The sequence below is a fragment of the Oryx dammah genome, unplaced genomic scaffold (assembly GCF_014754425.2).
Source record: "Oryx dammah isolate SB20612 unplaced genomic scaffold, SCBI_Odam_1.1 HiC_scaffold_23, whole genome shotgun sequence".
Classification (NCBI taxonomy): domain Eukaryota; kingdom Metazoa; phylum Chordata; class Mammalia; order Artiodactyla; family Bovidae; genus Oryx; species Oryx dammah.
Window position 1 is genome coordinate 112621464 of NW_024070207.1, and position 20011 is coordinate 112641474.

At 44.5% G+C, this 20011-nt stretch overlaps 1 protein-coding gene across 2 annotated transcripts in view; it reads right to left on the bottom strand.

The window, feature by feature from the left end:
• SMS (spermine synthase) overlaps positions 1 to 20011 on the bottom strand; it is a 49474-nt gene that overhangs the window by 28631 nt on the left and 832 nt on the right. The window contains exons 1-2 of one of the 2 annotated variants that reach the window (XM_040266662.1): positions 18219 to 19407; positions 142 to 262 (exon numbers count right to left, since the gene is read on the bottom strand). In XM_040266662.1, the coding sequence (XP_040122596.1) occupies positions 142 to 209 (68 nt within the window). In that variant the 5' untranslated portion in view covers positions 210 to 262; positions 18219 to 19407. Of the gene's footprint in view, positions 1 to 141; positions 263 to 18218; positions 19408 to 20011 lie in introns of those variants that run through there. The other variant, XM_040266661.1, reaches the window with a different exon arrangement.

The following is a 20011-nucleotide window of genomic DNA, read 5'->3' on the forward strand; positions in this document are numbered from 1 at the left end:
CCACCACCACTCTTTACACACACACACACACACACACAGCTAAAGCACTCAATATGGATGCCCCACCACCACCACCACTCTTTACATACACACACAGCTGAAGCGCTCAGATCCGAATAGGAGCACTTACGGTCACCTCACCTGCCATTTTTGTTTATGTACGTCGCTAAGTAGCCATGGTCCTGCCAGGTGTGCACTGACTCCGTCATCCCCTGCTCCTGGAAAATGGACTGGAGGCCTTTCAGAATGGTCTCACCATCAGCTGGAGAACAGGGGGAGAAGGCAAGATGGTCAGATGAAACACTGAGAAGCAAAGCACAGTTTGATGAATGAACTTTTGAGAAACCCTGAACAGAGCTATGGGCATCACTTATCCCCTTTGTCATGAGCTAGAACTTTCTCAACACTATAGGGAGAGGCTGCAGATTACCAGGTAACACAGTAAGAATGGCAACACCAACCACAGAAGAACTGTGCCAAAAATGCAGACGGATAATTCAGCCAACTAGAAATAGCATAACACAATATTCAGCCTAGCCAGAAATCAAATAAAAACACGATAAAAGACATTCCACTTTAGATGAAATAACTTAATGAGGATCTAGAGTACTAGAAAAGGGTTTCCATCCATTGTTGATGGGTATCATAAATGACTTCAAAACTTTTCACTCTGTATTCCAGGTGTTCTGCAAGAAGGATGCCTTGTTTTTTATTATTGGGGGAAAACAAAAGAAACAGCACCACTCAATAACCTAGTTTTAATTGGTAGAAACTGAACAACTCAATATGCTACAACTTGCTAGGCATTCTGATGCCCCTCTCTCCCATCCCACCGGCTACCCCCAACCCCCACCAAAGTGGAGCTCAAGTCAAGGACTGAGATCAAGGTTATAGAAATTGCATTAACCTCTGCAGGTTTACTTGCATCCAGAATCTTCAAGAACATCTAACAGTATGATACTCAGATGAAAAGCAAAATGCAATTAATTCTCTAGTTGTATCTGCCAAAGTACTCATTCCTTAAGAAGGTTAAGATAAAGAACCACAATGAGACAAAAGGAGTTACTCTGTACTGTCCCATGAGCCCACCACAGGCTGATGCTTTTTCCACATGAAGGAAAAGAGGGCAGGCTGAGAAGCATCAAAACAAAGCACCCTGTGCTTAAACCAAGGGCAAAAAGAAAAAAAAAAAAAAACGGGGAAGATCCACAGTTGACCACAGTGTGGTTTCACAAGAAAATTACACTAGAATTCCTTCCATAAACTAAGGAGTGCCAAAATGAACTGGAAGAATTCCTTCAATCTACACAGAGTTGATCTCCAATGACATTTGGAACACCTTCCAGTGCACTTACTGTGCACTGGAATGAGGGCTACAAACTAGGTTCAGAGCCCACACTGGGCAGCAGATATGTCTTATTCTGGCCTATGCAGGTATTTTTAACATGTAAGTTAACTGGCATTTGAAAACCAGACGATTTCATCTATTCACACTGTTGAGGGTAGAAGAGTGACCCCCCCCCCACCAAAATATATGGCCACATTCTAACCCTCAGAACTTGGGAGTGCAACCTGATCTGGAAAAGGGTTTTTGCAGATGTAGTAGTTAACTTAAAGATGTTGAGATAGATTATCTTCGAGTATTCAGGTAGGTCCTAATTCCAGTAAGTTCTTATCAGAGACTGAAGCCTGGAAGACATAGGAAGGAGGAGCAGGAACAGGTGAAGACAGCGAGAGACTGGCATGTGATGGCCACCAGCCAAGAACATGCAGAGCCACCAGAAGTTGGAAGAGGCCAGTGAGGACTTGCCCTAGACCCCTTAGGGCAGCGTGGCCCTGCTGACGCTCTGCTTTCAGACTCTAGCCTCCAAAACTGGGAGAGAATAGGCTTCTTGGAGAAGGAAATGGCAACCCACTGCAGTGTTCTTGCCTAGAGAATCCCAGGGATGGGGGAGCCTAGTGGGCTGCCACCTATGGGGTCGCACAGAGTCAGACACGACTGAAGCAACTTAGCAGCAGCAGCAGCAGCTTGAAGTCACCAGTTTGTAGTACTTTGTTACAACAGCCCTGGCTAATACACCCACCAAAACATAGATTTTAACTTTACTTTAAAAAAAAAGCAAATGCAGTAGCAAAGATGGCAGGGAAAGAGTGACTTCGTTCATCTTCTCCATTTCCAAACAGAGCAATTACAGTAGCACCGCCAAACCTCACGGACAACATTTAGAACAAAACTGAATGACAGGCTGTGTGTATGCCTAGATAGCATGCCGTGTGTAGGTAGAGACAAGCATTCCCCGCCCAGAAACCTGTATGATACCACCAAGTGTGAGAAGAGCAAGTGGGCACAGCAAAGGGACTTCAAACCCCTCATAAAAATACCAACAGGAGCTCACCCCAAAGGGAGGGGCCCCCTGCTTTCAGACGGTGCCGCCTGGCAGGCCACGGGGCCCGGGGTCGGGTCAGGGAGTGTGGGGTTAGCCGAGCCCTGTGCTCAGCCAAATGACCTGAGGCCTCTTCAGGAAGGGGCCTTGAGTCCCACATCAGGAAGCGACCCCTGGAGGGGCATCCACACCACTGCCCCACCCGAGCACAATCTCTGCCCAATGCGAGAGGCGACCTCCTGTCCCATGTAAGGCTCCCTCATTCCCAGCAAAACTCTATGTTTGGGAAACTCATTTGACAAAAAATAATCTAGCTGGCTTTGCTATTCTGAAAGTGGTTTCAGGAAGTTAAAAGGGGGAAGCTTGAATTTTATCCCCCAGAACCATGGTTTTAAGACTGAATTTCGCCCATGGGGGGAAAAAAAATTCAATGTCAAACTTGATGCAAACATGTGATCTCGTTCTTTTTGGGTCTGAGAAGCCAGGGGTGGGGGGTCAGGCCACCGTGGAAGTGACCGAGCTGTGGGGCGGTGAAGACAAGTGCGCCCGGCAGTACTTGAACTGTGACTAGGAAAGCCACTATGCAATTATTCAATCCCTCCTTGGCCAGAACAGATGTTTTCTGTTTCGAAAGTGTATAAAACAAATCATCACTCCTTGTAAATGGCCTCAGGCCCAAGTTCAGTTGGCACATTCCACAACTGAACACAAACCCCCATGATGGTGGAGGGGGCAGTGCCGGCAGGGCCACCCCGCGGGTCACTGGCCAGACTGTGTGCTGAACCAGAGCCCCGGGGCTGAGCTGGAGCACACTCTATCCCTTGGGTAGGAAAAGGGGGTGTCTTTGTCCGGTACACACAAAGCCCCTGACTGCTAGCCAAGCCCAGCGTGGCGACCATCCTAGCAGAAAGGCAGAGGGGGCTAACCTCCAGCCAGGTTGCAAATTGAAGAAAACACATTACAAAAGAAATCCAATTTAGTGTTCTTGTATTTCTATACTGCGGGCTTATTTCCCAATTCAGCAGAAATACCATAGGTCTGAATGACCTTTCCGGCGGTCGCCACCGCCTAGCTCCTGTGGCCAACAAGTGTGCCAGCCTTGCCAGGGACACAGGGATCACACCATTTTGTCCACTGTTCACCTCATGTCATATTCACCTTCCTCCAGACCTGAGGGCTCCCTTGTCAGCCAAGCTGCTCCCAGCCCTTGGAGAAGACTCCAGAAAGCAGAACTGGAGCTGAAACACCTACCTAGGATCTCTTTTCCAGAGCCAAGTTTTTAAAATGAAAACTGGAAGTCAAAGAAATGAATTCCAAAAGCCTTAACGAGGTGGCCTTCTTGGTCATCTTGATCCCAAGTGCTCAATAAATGTTTTGTGAGTCAAATTAAAAATTCATTTGGCTAAATTAATCATCCTATTTTTGTATCTTGTTGGAACACCCAGACCAGTAGTTTTCATAATCTTAGCTGTGCATTATAACCACCTGGGGAATTATAAAACTTCTGATGCCACATCCTATACCAGTTATAGAAAACTTTGAGGGTGGGACCCAGGCATCACATTTTTAAAGCTCCCTGGGAAATTCCAGTGTGCAGCCATGTTTGAGAACCACTGATCTAAACCACTAAATACAAAAAAGAAAACCAAACTCCCCATTATCTCCAAAGTAACCATACTCAAGCCACCAAAAGGTTATATCGATAGAAATATAACAGGGGGCCTGAAAAAAGTCCAAACTCCCTGCTAGCTATAGCCACCGGTTATAGCTAGAGCCACTGCTCTGTAATTAATTATCCAATTTCAACCTCTATGCCTGTCTAGTAAGGAACATGTAACATGACCAAACACAATGTACTTGCTGTAACAGAGTTACTCAACTTGGGTTAGAAATATGATGTGAATGATCACCCAAATTTGGGAATACAAGACAGCAATGTCATAAATACCTATAAATCAGAAAATGTGAAAATAGATTCAATGATAAAAGAAATATAAGCACACCGGATTCAAGTCGACATGGTAATCCAAACTAGGCTAATAAAAATGTTGTTTGGCACAAGTTCTTAGAAAACTCTGCCCAAGCAAGAATGACGTTTAACTAGCGAAGCACTCAGACAGAGCCTTCCACAGTGCTCAGCAACACAGCGACCTGTCCCAGGGCAAAATGTGTCCTTTGTCCAACGGGCAACTCAATGTCCTCATTTCCAGACCACTGCCCACTTTGTCTGTGTTTATTCAACAAGAACTTAAGAGGAATCAACTTGGAGGTCTGGTCCAAATTAAATACACCACTATCAAAAGAAGGCCAGGGAAGACAAGGTTTCATCTCCCTGCCTCATTTTGTCCCAGAGACCCATTTATAGGCAGGCCTCTCTTGGAGAATGAACCTCACTCCTCTTACCCTGACCAAATCCCAAATCTATATATCCAGCTGGAACCTTCTTCCCGCCCTAATGCTCACCACACTGTCCTGATCTCAAGTCTGGAATCAAAACCCGGCTCAGACCTCCTTACTCCTTCCCACCAATAGTTAATAACCCTGCCACTTAACACTGCCTGAAGAGACCTCCAGCTTCTCCCCCAAGTCCCCCACCAGAGCCTCTCTGCACCACTCAAACTCACTGGTCAGGACAGCCCTCACTTACTTCAAATGGATTACATGGTAATCCAAACTAGGCTAATAAAAATGTTGTTTGGCACAAGTTCTTAGAAAACTCTGCCCAAGCAAGAATGACGTTTAACTAGCAACCACTGTCCACTGTTCACCTCATGTCATATTTATCTTCCTCACTTACAGCCCTCACTTACTTCACCTCATTTCTTCAAATGTTAAAAAAGGAGACGACTCTTTACAGGGTCCCTATAACGAGCCTGCACCAATGTTCAATCCCTCAAAATTAGGCACTGCCATTTAATCATTGATCCATAAGGTGGGCAGCCCTATGGACATAAGTTAAGTACATCAGCCATTTACGTACATCAGCCAAGCTTACTAGCCCAAATAGAAGAGAGTCCTGCCAATGAAATCCTATGACACTTGGTGCCCTGGCAAAAAGGCAGGGAAATATGCTCTGGTTAGATTTCCACTTCTTCAGCTTTAAGAGGCTAAGATACGGTAACCTCCTTAACTAAGCGAATTACATTAGAGAGGCTGGCCTCAGAAAATAAGCAATTCTCACACGTTCAGAAAAACTCTGGCCTCTACCCCGTGACCATGACTTGCACCTTTAAGTCTTTTCTCACTTCAAATACTTCAACTAAGAAAATTCTGGACCTCAGGTGGGAGAGCTTTAAGCTACACAACACCCAGTCTCTGCCTCTGCAGGGCCACCATCCTGCCACAACCCCACTAGTCCCCTCTGCATAATTAGGCTGCGTTCCTTTCTGCTTGCCCACATTTAAGCAGCACCTGGCTTATAAAAATTAGGACCGTCCCGCCCCCCAATTTTATTGTCTCCTAGGTCTTTCCCATGAAGCTCGAGTAATTTAAGCTCCAAGAGGTTGTTAATTATTTCCATGGTTGCACCATGCCCAAGAGCTGAGGCCCCAAACCCAGCCTCCTTCCTTTCCACCTCCCACTCTCCCGACTCTGGAATTTCCAGAGCTCCCTGCCCTCCCTGATACTTGGTACCGGGCGCCCTCTGATCAACCTCCTCCACACACATCCAGGTCAGAGAGCCCACCCCTACTCCCGCCTCCTCTTTTCAGACATCTGCACTCTCTCTGTGGGAGGATGGCCCTGAAGCTGTTGGCAGATCTGTTTGCAGCTCCCCACAAAAGGAAGCATAAAGGCAGAGAGAGAATCCCTTTCCCCAAAACCAGAGACTCTGATGTGTCAGAGAACCTAAGAGCCAGGCGTGGGTTGTGCAGTTTACCAGCTTTCTGGTCTTCTTGATAGACCCCTAAAAGAGGAAGCAAAGGAAAAGGGACTCCAAATACAGTTGGAAATCAGTTGAGTATCTGCTTTAAAAGTCTTCTCAGGTATCCTCATCTTCACAGTGGTGTTCACAGGACCATATGCTTTGGTTACAACTCAGAACTGTATGCTAAAGTTTACTCTATGTAAAATATATCATGTTTAAAAAAATCTTCCAGAGTTACCAACCCCACTGGCATAACCACTCTGAGAACAACAAAATAGCATAAGCATTCCTCATGGGCCCCGTTCCACCCCAGCTGACAGCCTAAGGGTTCAAGAACAACATTCTTTGAACGCACACTGAATATGCTAGATTTAAAAAAAAAAAAAAAAAGAGTATTGTGAGGCAGAAGCAACAAGGCCACATTACTGAAATTAAACGATAAACAGATGTCTTCAGAGTTCATCAAAACACACTTAAATTTAAAATTGTATTTTTTTAATTTAATTTTAACAACAGGTCTGTGTATCAGAAGACTTCTCAGACATTCAAAAACCTAATTCATTTCCAGGGATTAAAGTGAAGGTCAAGCAGGTGCTTCCTCAAGTCTGTCTTAGGTTCGACAACTTGGTCATATAGTCCCCGTTTATAACAGCTGCAGGATGATTAATCTCATCACACAAAACCCACGCCAACAGGAATGTTCAAAGCAGCATGACTCACAGTCAAAAAGTGAAAACACCCAACAGCCCATCAAGTTATAAATGAATAAGCAAAGTATGATACTATCTACACCATGGACAATTATTTTGCTACAGAAGGAATGTGATATTGACATAAGCTACAACACATGCTAAGCGGAAGAGGCCAGGTACAAAGGACCACACATTGTATGATTCCATTTATATGAAATGGCCAGCAAAAGCAAATCCCTAGAGACAAAAAGCAAATTAGTGGCTGCCAGGCCTGGGATATAGGGATCTACAAGGAATGAATGGAGTGATGGCAAAGGGGCATAGGGTTTCTTTCTGGAGTGACAAGAATGTTCTAAAATTGTGGTTATGGTAGCACAACTTGGAATATAATAAAAACCACTGAACTTTAATTAAGCAACTGTATGAGTCATATCTCTCAGTAAAGTGGTCCAAAAACATTCAAACAAACAAACGGCACCTTTATACTCAGTTACCGGGGGGATAATCAAAGCAACAAACTTCCAGAAGCTAGTTTCTACCCTTCGATCAACCATAAGACAGGCCCCAGAGACTTCCCTGGCGGTCCAGTGGTTAAGACTTCAAGCTTCCACTACAGGGGGTGCTGGATCAATCCCTGGTCAGGGAATGAAGATCCTGCAAGCCACTCAACCAAAGGAAAAAAAAAACAAAAAACACAGGCACCAGTTCAAAGGGGTTGCAAGGGGTGGTCTTCTGTACCCATCCCCACCAATCACCAGCCTCATCATTGAGCATGTGCTTGAAGGGCTGCCTCATGTAGACACTGTCTGAGGCCTTGGAGGTGGCTTCCTGCCACTAACACATGTCTGCAGCCCTTGGCAGTGCCTTGGGTGCGATCACAGCATTGAAGCTAGTTATGAATACTGTATTGTATATTTGAAAGCTGCTGGGAGAGTGGACCTGAAAAGTTCTCATCACAAGGGAAGTAATTTGTAATTACGTGTGCTTATGGATGTTAAGCAGACACTGGGCTATCATTTTGCAACATTTCCACTTATTGAATCATTACCTGAAATGTTATGTCAATTACAACTGCCTCAATAAAAATAAATAAATAAATCCCAGCATCAGGGTGGGGCTGCAGAATTCTGAAAGGGACAATGACATCAACACTTTGGGCATATTTTCAGAGCCCAGTTTCTGATATGCACAGAGAAGAAAAACTCAATCAGGAAAAAATTACTCCAGACAGAAACCAAACGACCTACTGAAGTTGAACTGACAGCCATACAACACAGAAATAACACCCTAGCTCTTTTCATGCAAACGTATGTTAAGGAAAACCATATGGGACTGTTTACAGTACCAGCCACAATGACTATTTCTTAAAACTCACACTGTGGTGCACTCAGGATACTGTCAACACATTGCTAATTGCTTCGCCACCCGGCCTCCCCTTTCCCACCGCAGGAGCAATGAAAAGGGCATTTCCCACAGTCATGTGGGCCCCCAACACCTACTGGGGAAGTGGCAGGGGTCTGGCTCTACTTTAAAATAACAGCAACTTCGAAACAATCTCCTTAAGAAACTAGAGGAGGATTTAAAAAAGAGTAATCTATGAGACACAACTGTCATCCCTCTACACTCTGGAACCAGAACACTAAAACCACCATAGTGTAGCTCTTCTTCCTGGTACGGCCATTTCCCTGAAGACTAGGAGACTTTTCAAAGTACAGCCACCACCCGCAAGGCTCAGTGGGCAAAGGGAGGGGGGACTCTCCCGTCCTCACATCCTGACTTAGCCCATGTGGGAGGCTAAAACCGAGTTATAAAATGAAGCAAAGAAAAGGGAGACTAGGCAAAAGCCTGGCTTTCTTTTGGTTGGGGTGGGAGCTGACACTTTTTGTTCGTGGCCATCAAGCCACTTGCCCTCTCCTGGGAGCCGCTGGAGAAATGCCATGACCCTGGCTTTCAGGGGAGAAAGAAGGCAACCGGCCCAGAGGTGTGGAGGAGACTAAAGGAAGATCACCAGGTCAGAGGACACGGAGAAGTGGTCACGGGCACAATAAACCCTCTCGCAGGGTCAGGCTCACCTCGACAGACAGGAAGGGGACATTCAAGGGAGCTAAAGCAGGCCCAGCAGCACCCCCAAAAGGGCAAGCAGGTGTCAAGAGGAGAAGGACAGGGTCTGAGGTTAGAGGACAGCAGACGTGAGGCGCCTGGCCCAGGAGGACCGAGCTGCTCCTATGACGCTTTAGTGCAACAGTGCTGGCCACCGCGGGGCATGGAGGGGGTCCAGCCACCACCTGCCACCTCCCCCCATCTCCCAGAGCGGCAGGGGCAGGGCACCCAACAGGCTGACCCAAGGAGGCACAGCCTTCTACTCCGCTCCAAAGGAGAACAAGATTTCTTTCCCAGAGTAGAAAAGGTAGGATTTTTAAGTCCAGGAAGGATGAAGTAAGTTTCACTTAAACAATATGAATATCCAGCTTTCTTCCCACTAACTTTAGGTAGGCAGGCTCTCTCCCAGCTCAGACCTATTATGAAAAACATGTATGTTGCTGTAAAAAAATGCTACGGTTTCTGCCAGAGTTTTTATGCTAGGCTGCAAATCAACCATGAAATACGATTTCCGGAGATAAAGCCGTTTGGACTTTGTGAACTCAGATGTCAAAAATCACATTCATGTCAGAAATGCCCCAAGGCAGCCCAGGCACTCTCCCTTGCCCTGGCTTTGGCTAGGCCAGACTCAGCCAAGTCGACACCCAAGTCTGCCCACCTCAGAAGGGCCCAGGAGGTGCCTGCAAAGTGAATGCGGCTGGAGAATGGCACAGCAACAAAGACAGAGGGCACAAGGAGGGCCATGTGCTATGACAGACGCCGAGGCACCTGGGACCTGTACTTGCACATTTTCCAGACGGCTCTGAAGCTGGCTTAGATATCTAAAGGCAGCGGTGAGCAGGCTTGCTTTGTGAAGGGCCACACAGAAATGGCGACAGGCTTTGCAGGCTGAGTTGGGTCCTGTCACAAACGCTTGTATGCAACTGAATTACTGCCCTTTAAAAAAGCAGAGGGAACTCCCCGGTAGTCCAGTGGTTAGGACTAGACACTTTCACTACCAAAGGCCTGGGTTCAGTCCCTGGTTTGGGAACTAAGATCCCATAAGCCTCTGCAGCATTGCTGGAAATTAAAAAAAAAAAAAAAAAGTAAAAAGGCAGAAATCATTCTTAGCTGGAGGACGGTACAAAAAGATGCCAGAAGGGCAGGATTTGGTCCAAGGGCCTTAGTTTGCTGACCCCAAGTCCGAGATCTTTTCCAACTCTAAATTCTTAAACAACAAGCACAGGGATGCTCAGCTGTAATTCAACAAGCTGAATTTCCAGAAGTGACATTCTAGAATTCGAGACTGGAATAATCCAAGAACATTTTCTACATTTAACTTAGCAACTTACTAAATATGGAAAAAAATAACAGCTAATAACCTGCATAACTAAGAACCCTGCATTTTAAGGAATACATAAAAGTTACATTAGTAACTAATAGGAATAGCCTCACACTAGAGAGTTAAGAATATTTTAAAGTACAAGCCTTCATTTTAAAGTCTCAACTCACGAAGCTATGCTCCCACTTCAAGAACTTAGAAAAAGCGAAAAAGAAACCCAAAGCAACCATGTTGACGTATGACAGAAACCAACACAATATTATCCTTCAGTTAAAAATAAATAAAAAACCCAAAGCAAGCAGAGGAAGGGAACAGGATAACAGCAGAAATCGATGAAACTGAAAGCAAAAAACTAGAGAGAAATCAGCGAAGCAAAAAACTGTTTCTTTGAAAAGGTCAATAAAATTGACAAACTCTAGCAAGACTGATGAAAAAAAAAAAAATAACAGATACAGATTACCAGTATTAGGAACCAAAGAACTATCATTCCAAATGCTGCAAACACCAGAAGGATAATAAGGGAATCCTACAAACAACTGTATACACATAAATTTGACAATTTAAGGAAATGAACTAATTCCTCAAAAAACACAAACCACAACCCGCCAGTATGAAACAGGTAATCTGAACAGCCCTATAACTTAAGGAAATTGAACTTGAAATTTTAAAATTCCAAATAAAAGAAATCTTGAGGCCCAGTTTCACTAGAGAATTCTACCACACATTTAAAGAATTAAACACCAATTCTACATAATCTCTTACAGAAAATAAAAAAGGACAGAACACTTCCAAATTCATTTTATGAAGCCATTACCCGAACAGCAAAAGACAAAGTTAGCCCCAAAAGAGAAACCTACAGACCAGACCCCTCGTGAATAGAAACACAAAAATCTTTAACAAATTCTTTAAATCCTTAATTAATTTAGCAATATAGGAAAATTATTATGTACCATGACCAAATGTGATTTACTCCAGGTATACAAGTTCAATACTTTAAAAAAAATCAATCTGACATACCATATTAATAAATTAGGGAAGAAAATAAAAACACATGGTATTAATTGATGAGGAAAAGTATTTGATATACTTCAACACCCATTCAAAATAAAAGCTCCCAGAAAATAAGAACAGAGGAGCACGTCCACAACTTGATAAGGAGTTATCTACAAAAAACCTACAACCGGCATCGTACTTAACGTTAATGGACAGAATGCTATCAGTAAGGAGGCAAGAATGTCTGCTAAGTACTCAAAGTGCAGCCAGCTCAATAAGGCCAAGGCATTAAGATGTACTCACGGTGACAGAGCTAATAAGTTAAGTGGTAAAGCTAGGATCCAAAGTCAAGCAACTGGGCTCCAAAGATCAGTGCTTTTAATCTCAGCACAGTTTTGTCTCCTTTAGTTATATATGGGACGAGAATAAGCCATTTGTCTCACATACCAACACATCAACAGTGGTTATCTACCTGTCATAAGATCAGAGATCTGGGTTTTTCCCCATTTTCCTACACCCTGTAGGTAGTCTAAAATGAGCACATAACTTAAAATGAAAACACCTAAAAAGACAAATGTATAAACCAATACTTGAAGAGCTTTTGCAGTTTTTTCTAGAAAAGCCATACCCTCTGTGCAAAGAAAAAAAATATGCATGCGAACTCTATTAACAATTTAACATCCACAAAATGGTTTCTTTTTAAATGACCTATCATATTCCAAACAGAAAAATTAGTGTTAAGCTCTTTTTTCTCTCCGACCTAGACAGACCCCATTTAGAACATCAAACACTTGGACTGACAGGCCCACGACTTCCTACAACCCCAGAACTAACTGGGCCACTTAGCTACAGCATTAAACAGTTCAAAAATTCAGTGTTAAATCCCTACTGTTTTCCCAAGTGTGATCCACCACACTGGTTCTAAGAAAAGGGGTCCCATAAGTCAGTCACAGGATGTAATACACGGCACGGTGACTATGCATTGGTGACTATAGTTAACATCATACTGCATATTTGCAAGTTACTAAGAAGAGATGTTAAAGTTCTCACCAGAGGAAAAAATAATTTTCAAATTATGTGTGGTGCCAGATGTTAACCAGACTTACTGCAGTGATCATTTTGTAATATATACACCAGACTTACTGCAGTGATCATTTTGTAATATATACACATATCGAATTATGACGCTGTCCATTATGACGCTGTGAATACAATGCACCTCAATAAAAAAAGAGAAAGGGCCCCATGGTGAACCCAGTTTGAGATCTCTTCTAATATTTTCTAGAAATTCAGAATGCCCATTATCTTATCAGTACTGCTTGACCACTGTGATCTGCATTTGGTGTTAAATGTTAACAGTAGCCTAGAAACTGCTCAGGAGTCTCACAGGAGAAATTTCCACTCCAAGGGAAAAGAGAGTCATGCAACAGAAACCCATGGAAGTGTTATCTTAAAAATCAAAATGTCTTCTTAAACTTCTGCTTTAGTAACTTAGAGTGGTCCTTTAAGCAGACCAACCTTCCAATCACATGCCAACCCTTTATTTTCTGCCTCTCTTTTTGCCAGCAAAACTTTCCTTATCTTTCAGTAAGTGAAACTCACACCTCTTTATAACTGATCATCTTTACCCACTGGCAGAATTTCAAAGTGCTCAGCGCTAAGTATTGCAATTGGTGTGAAGTGTTTTATGTCTTGCTTGACACTCTTCCAAATATTTTATTGGACATCCCACCCAACAACACAATGTGTGGGATTCTGGTATCATTGGTGCCTTTATGCAAAGGGTTAAATTAAGGTACATGGGAAACTACCCAGAGGGTCAAGTCAGCTCAAGATCCCAGAATATGCTACTGGATCTTACCAGCTCCTTTTGACTTTGCAACTTAGTGCATAAATATCTTTCATCACAAGTACAGCCACTAGTTCAGGGGCTCTTTCCAGAACATAAGCGACATCGTCAGTTTAACGAAATGCAAGCCCACCACAACTTAGGGCTGCAGAGTTGTCTTTTCCCGGGGTCTGGAAAAGTGCCTAGCTGTAAGGGTTTAAAAGAGCATTTGTGCAATGATTTACATACTTGGTTTGCAGAATTCAATTGAGGAGGTTTCCCGACTTTTCAAAAGAACTGAGCCTGTAATTAAACTACCATGAAATGGTGGTTGGAGCCACAGCGCACACTAGCAGGTTTAGGTTACAACTGCAGTGAAATGGTGGATTAAAATGCCCAGAATATGCGTGACTCCAAAAACCAAACTCAATAATAGCTTTCTTGAACACGTTTCTAAACAGATGCTCGGCCACAATCCAGTAACTTTCAAACTAATCCTTACCTGCCAAGGGTTACTATAACCACGGTGGTCTCAATTCAAATTACAAAGTCCATAATTACAAATCTTTCCATAGTCCCAAGTTCAATACCAAAAGCTCTAACTTTTCAAAGTTTTGAGAGACCACAGCACTTCAGTCTACCTCCCAAGAAGGTAGGGAAGGCCTTCAAATAAAACCATTTGCATTATACAATTAAGAGGGACTTCCCTGGCAGGCCAATGCTTAAGACCTTGCACTTCCACTGCAGGGGGTGGGGGGTTCGATCCCCAGTCAGGAAACTAAGACTCCACATGCTGCATAGGGCAGCCAAAAAAAAAAAAAAAAAACATAGGAGACAAAGAACATTCCAAACTGCTAACTCCTCCACTGCAAAATGAAACCAGCTTTCCCCCACAAAAATAAAACCAAAAACCCACAAAGACAAACCATCTACCAGTTGATTATTAAACTGGAAAACACTTTTTAAGAAACCATCACCTGCAGAGCTTCAGATTACTTGAAAAAAAAATACCTCATTAGCTGGGGTGGGGATTATTCCTAATACCTGGATTATAGAGTCAATTTCTTAAACAGCTATCATCCTTTCCAAAGCATCTAAAACAACTAGAGAACTACCAAGTAAGAACTAGGTGAGGATTTTTGATATAAAGCAAAAGTATTAACAATTTTACCATATGCTAACCTCTACAGGCTTAAAGATATGGGTATAGTTTCAGAACTGTACTTGAAAAAACCATTAAGGTTTACACAATTTTTAAATGGCAAGCTCACAAGATGAATTCCGAGCAATGTGCAATTATTCAGCCTGGGGTCAAATAGAGCACGATCAGAGCTCTTATGAGTCTTGCAGAGTTGGGAGCAAAGAGCATGCCAAACGTAGGCTGACTCCAAGGAGGGACCTCCCCAGGCAGACTAGAAAACATTTTCAATGACAATTAAGGTATGAGAGAATACCTACGTAACACAAAAAATACTTTCCCTGGGGCTGCTAGAAAATTAATTCTAAGTCCAGGTGCTATGTGGAAGCACAAGGAGTGTGAGACTCAAGAGTGTGTTGGGTGAGGATACAGAATGTGTAGAAATGGACCTTCACGGACCCTGCAAGTGCTGATAAGGAGTCTCAAGTCATTCTGTAGCGTGATGAGGAGTCACAGGAAGGCTTTGAAATGGGAAAGGGGGCAGGGATCTGTCGACTGAGTCCTTCCCCAACAAGGGAGACAAGTTGAGAGATTGTGGCCACAAACAGTAGCCAGGGAAAAGGTGAGCACAGAATTTGAAAGGGTAGCAGGTACAATCCACAGGACTTAAAAGACGTGGATGGGCACGGTTTCTGGTACAAGGGGGTTTTTGTTTTTAATGAGGATCCTATTACTGTGTGGTGTTTCTCATACTTAATCAGCATCAGAAGTACTGGGAGGAAAGCTGGTTAAAAATGTAAATTCCAGGTACTACCCAGCCCTCAAAGACTGTAATTCTTGTCAGTCTAGCGTGGGGCCTGTGAATGCCTTTTCCCCACTCAGCAGCCGCCCCAAGTTTTATTGTTAAATCAGGGGTGTGGGTGTGGGTGGTGTCATGGTGGTGGATAAAGTGTAATGGGACAGATAATGATAATGCTGAAGGGGAAGGGAGAAAGCTTTTTCTACTCTTGAACAAAAGAACAAAAAAGCTAGATGCAATCAAAACTGACTTAAGTTTTATGCTTATAGTAATAGCTACTGAAAATACACAAAGATGATATGTTTCCACTAGAAAGCAGCTCAGTAAACACATGCAAGAACAGGAGCTTGGTGGAGAGGTCGATGGTGCAGGAACTCAGGGAGGGAGGGTCACCTGAAGCCACAGGCTTTGCTGGGTACGCAGCGCTAACTGACCTCAGTACAAACCTCAGGGGAAGGTAAGGCCCATCCTCCACCCCGCCGGCACCACGGAGACTTCCAAAAAGGACCAGGGAAATTTGGCTGATGATTTGCCGCCCAGATCACAGCTTGGTTAGAACTTACGCTGGGGATTCCTCTACCTCAGCACCACAGGTATGACGGCTTGTCAGTACTGTGTCAATGTATGCTTAGTAGCATCCTCGGCCTCCGGACCAAGCGGAGGAAACATAGCGATAAACTGGTGGAGGGTGAAGCAGGGGGCATGGCCACTGAGAAGGCTTCACAGTTGTGGAATGCACAAAAAGGCCTTGGAATCACAGACAGGGCTGTGAATCACAGACACCCCACTTAAGAGAAAAACTTCAATGTGCTTATGTGTTCACCTTTAAACGGGGATAAGAGAACCCACCATATAGGGCTGTTATGAGGATTACATAAAATAATGTCTTCCGAGCTTCAGGCAGTGCCTAGCCCAGGAGACAACTAGTAAACATTGGCTTTCATGTTTGCAAAAAGATGTTTTGAAGAAGCAGGGACATTTGCTTACAGCTTTGGCCTCAGTGGAAGTGAAGTGCAGTGAAGTGGCTCAGTCGTGTCCAACTCTTTGCGACCCTATGACCTGTAGCCTACCATGCTCCTCTGCCCATGGGATTTTCCAGGCAAGAGTACTGGAGTGGGGTGAAATTTTCTTCTCCAGAGGATCAAACCCAGGTCTTCCGCATTGTAGGCAGACACTTTACCGTCTGAGCTACCAGGGAAGTCCTAACCTCCTCCCAAAAGGAACAATATAGAGAAATGACAGTCCCAGTCCTCTCTCTGGCTCCTAGGATCTATGGTTTGACGGACTCCCAAAGGGCCACTGGACACAAATCAGAGGCGCTGTGACCACAGATGAGAAAAATACACATCCTTATTTTCACTAACTGAAACTTAACATTTTATTCATTGCTGCTTGTAAAACCACACATTACCAACTACCTGGCCATTGTCACAACAGAAGCACAGTTTTTGTTTATCAAATAATAGCTGAAATAACAATTTTCATAACTCTACTTCAAAATTATGGAAATTATGAGGCCCGAACCTAGACTATGTTTTAATGCGTTATTAAAGAAGCATATATTACTATTTACTATGCCACATATTAGAGGGTTTATTTTGAAGATGTTCTTTTCAAAAAAAATGGGTTATTTTACACATTTAAAATTCTTATGCTGAGAAGCATTCCACAGGCTTTCCCAATGAGGGTTAAAGGTGATACGATTTAAGAACCCCTACGCTACACCTTTTTTGGCTAAGCCCTTAATTCCCAGGGAGACTTATGTTGTTTTTGTGTTTGTTTTTGGCAGTGGCACCCGCTTGCAGGATGATCTCAGGCCCTAACCAGGGATTGAACCCAAGCCATGGCAATGAAAGCCCAGAATCCTAACCATGAAGCCATCAGCGAACATCCATGTTCTTAATTTATTAAATAAGGTTTTTGTTATGAAACTAATTTGTTCATTTGAATGACACAAGTCACTTTGTTTCCCTACCTAAACTATAGATCAGTGGTCCAAAAGGCGGACCCAATAGGACTGGCCATATTTCCCCACTCAGGACCCATTCTCCACATTCTAAAGGTAAACGTGTGCCTGGTTTTCCTCTAGTGGACTTGAACTAGCTTTCCACTTTTAACATAACACCAATCAGGTATTTAACCAATACTTCTCAAACATCTATAATGTATCAGAACCAACAGGTCTGCATCCCAGACCATGAAGGTCAGCTTCCAAAGATACTCCCACAGCCCAGGGATGAAATGGACATGAAAAAGAAGACTGCTACCTTGCCAGGGCAGGCAGAAGTCACGCGCACCCCACTCTCCTCTATCTATAAAGCACACTTAACTGGCTGCCTGATGTAAACGAACCACGTGTCCTCCACCTGCCCAGAGATGCTTAAGCTATACCAATGTGGGACATGTTTATTCTTGTTAGCCTCAGGCTGAGAAATCACAAAGTGTTTCTGGGCTCAAGGGTCTTCACAGTCAAATACTTCACTTACAAGATCAAAGATGAGATTTTTTTTTTTCAGCAGAAATTAAAATTTCCTGAGTTACCTCATCAACCAGAACTAAACAGGCACAGCCAGGCCCAACCTATAATTGGCTGCAATGGCCCAGTGGCTGCTGGGTACTAGCTGGCTTGCAGTGGTAACTGTTATACAGAATCACAACATAGTAAAATAACTAAGTGGTTCAAGTTTAATTCCATTAAAATCACATCATGGAACTGGAGCACTAGGAAGGATTACTGACAAACGGGAAGAAGAACATGATTCCAGGCTCCACAGGCATTTGACTCACCCTTGAGTCACATCCAATACTCGCATGCCAAGAGTAATGTCTTTTGACTCATTATTATCAATTAAAATAAATGTTTTTGGAGACCTCACAGGTGGTAGACTTCTCACCAAGTGCCCCTTATTGAGAACCAAAAACTTTGATCCTAGTTTAGCCAGATCCCTTTATTTTACAAGGGTGGATACCTAAGGACAGCAAGAGTGACATGCCTCCCCCAAAAATCAACTGATGGGGGAATACAATAAGAATCAGGGTTTTCCTTCTCCCAAAACAGTTCTACAGGGACTCAAGATCTAACACAGATGCATACTCACATGTCCCCTTAGTATCTCTTTCTTCACCTTGCCATCAAAACTTTTTCATATTGAAGATTAACAATCTGGAAATTAAGAGTAACTGGCTGGGAATTCTCCTCAATCTTTTTTTTTTTTCTCTGAACACAACTAAATTATTTAGATACTACTTCCCCACCTCACCAACTTCGAACCTGCCAGCTTCTTTCTCCTGCTCCCTTCCAAACTGCAGGTCCAGAGTTCTCTCTCCCTCTCTAGCCAGTGACTGCCCCAAATGTACAAGTTCTCTAGTTTTTCCTCTGGCTTCTACAAAGGAACACAGAAGGCCATTGGGAAAGGCCTGAATTAAGCTGAAAAGTGTTTAAGGCTTCAAGCAAGGGCACTTCGATTGAGGGAAGTGCCAAATCTTCCAGCCTCATCGTTACCCTCCTGACAGCCTAGAAAACCCACGTTCAATGAGAACAGGTGAGTGTTCATACATGCTTGTCACCAAAAACTTAACTTAGCAGCTGAGTGACCTTGAACCACTATTTCTTTCCCAAGCCTCACTCTCCTCACCTCTAAGTTGTGTATGCTAGAAGCTTCACTAAGCCCTAAAGCTAGCAGGCTAATTACTCAACAAAACCTTTTTAGCTATCTGCAATCACCATTTCATCTCCTGATTCTCCCCAGCCATCTCCAGCCCCACACCAGAAAGAAGCGAACTAAGGAATGCTTTTTTCTCCTTCTCACTTCGCCCCCACCCAAATAACCTGAAACTACTTAACAACCTTGCAGTGTTTTACAGAAACTCCACTGAAGAGTCCAGGGCAGGGGAGCCCTACGGAGTGTGCACTGTCCTCCATTGTTACCACAAGGCTCAGAAAGGCTGAGAAAGTCACAACCAGAGCCAGTCAAGACACGACGCAAACGTAGGTCTTCCTTCTGTCCCTAAACTCTTATTTTTTTCTCTCTCATCGTATGCCTTTGGAAAACGTTTACATAGGGAGAATGCTGAGTGAGTACTCAGAAGTCAAAACGGGGGGGGGGGGGTTGGGCTGGAGGAGATGAAGTGTGAAAGTAATGTTTTTAACAGTAACAGAAAAGGTGGCTCTAGCCAATAAGGAGGAAGACAGTGAAAAAGCAAGACCTGGGTGAGACCTCCAAGTGGGGCGGACGGGAAGCGCAGATTCAAGTCTGCGGCACTCACAGGTTTAAAAGCCACCAGAGAAAAGACCAGCAGTCCTACCCCTCCCCCCCTCCCCCGTGTTAGAAGCACCAGGAAAAGGCGTGCAGAATACCCTTCGTCTCCACGATTCCTGCAGTCGGTCCGGACTTTCCCAGCCCTCCGTTCTGAACGGCTCGCGGTCTTCGAAGCCTCCCTGATCCCGAGGCTTAACAGTTCCCGCGCTCGGACCTCAACCCCCCCCCTCCCCGCCCAAAAATAATATAATCATCGTTTCCTTTTCCCCTGCCCCGTTCCTTTCCGGGGGAATCTGTCTCCTACGCAGTTGTCTGAGAATTCTGCGAGCGCGGCGCGGTCCTGCCCCAGGCCGGCTCCCACGAGGGGAGCCCCCGCCCCCGGGGAATGTACCCGCCTCAGGGAACTGGGAACGGGGAAGGGTCCTGCGGGCCCGTTCCCCCCCCCACCGGAGTCTTCCTCCCGCGCGGGAGACGCGAGGGGACCCCCACGAGGACGGCCGATCCCTCGTGGGACGCGGGTGGACGACCCGGGCTCCGGAGGGCGGCTCGGTCCGAGTCGAGGAGGGAGCCGGCGCGGCCCCTCCGGGCCCCGCGCTCCCGCCGGGACCGAGCGCGGCGGGAGGAGGAGCGCG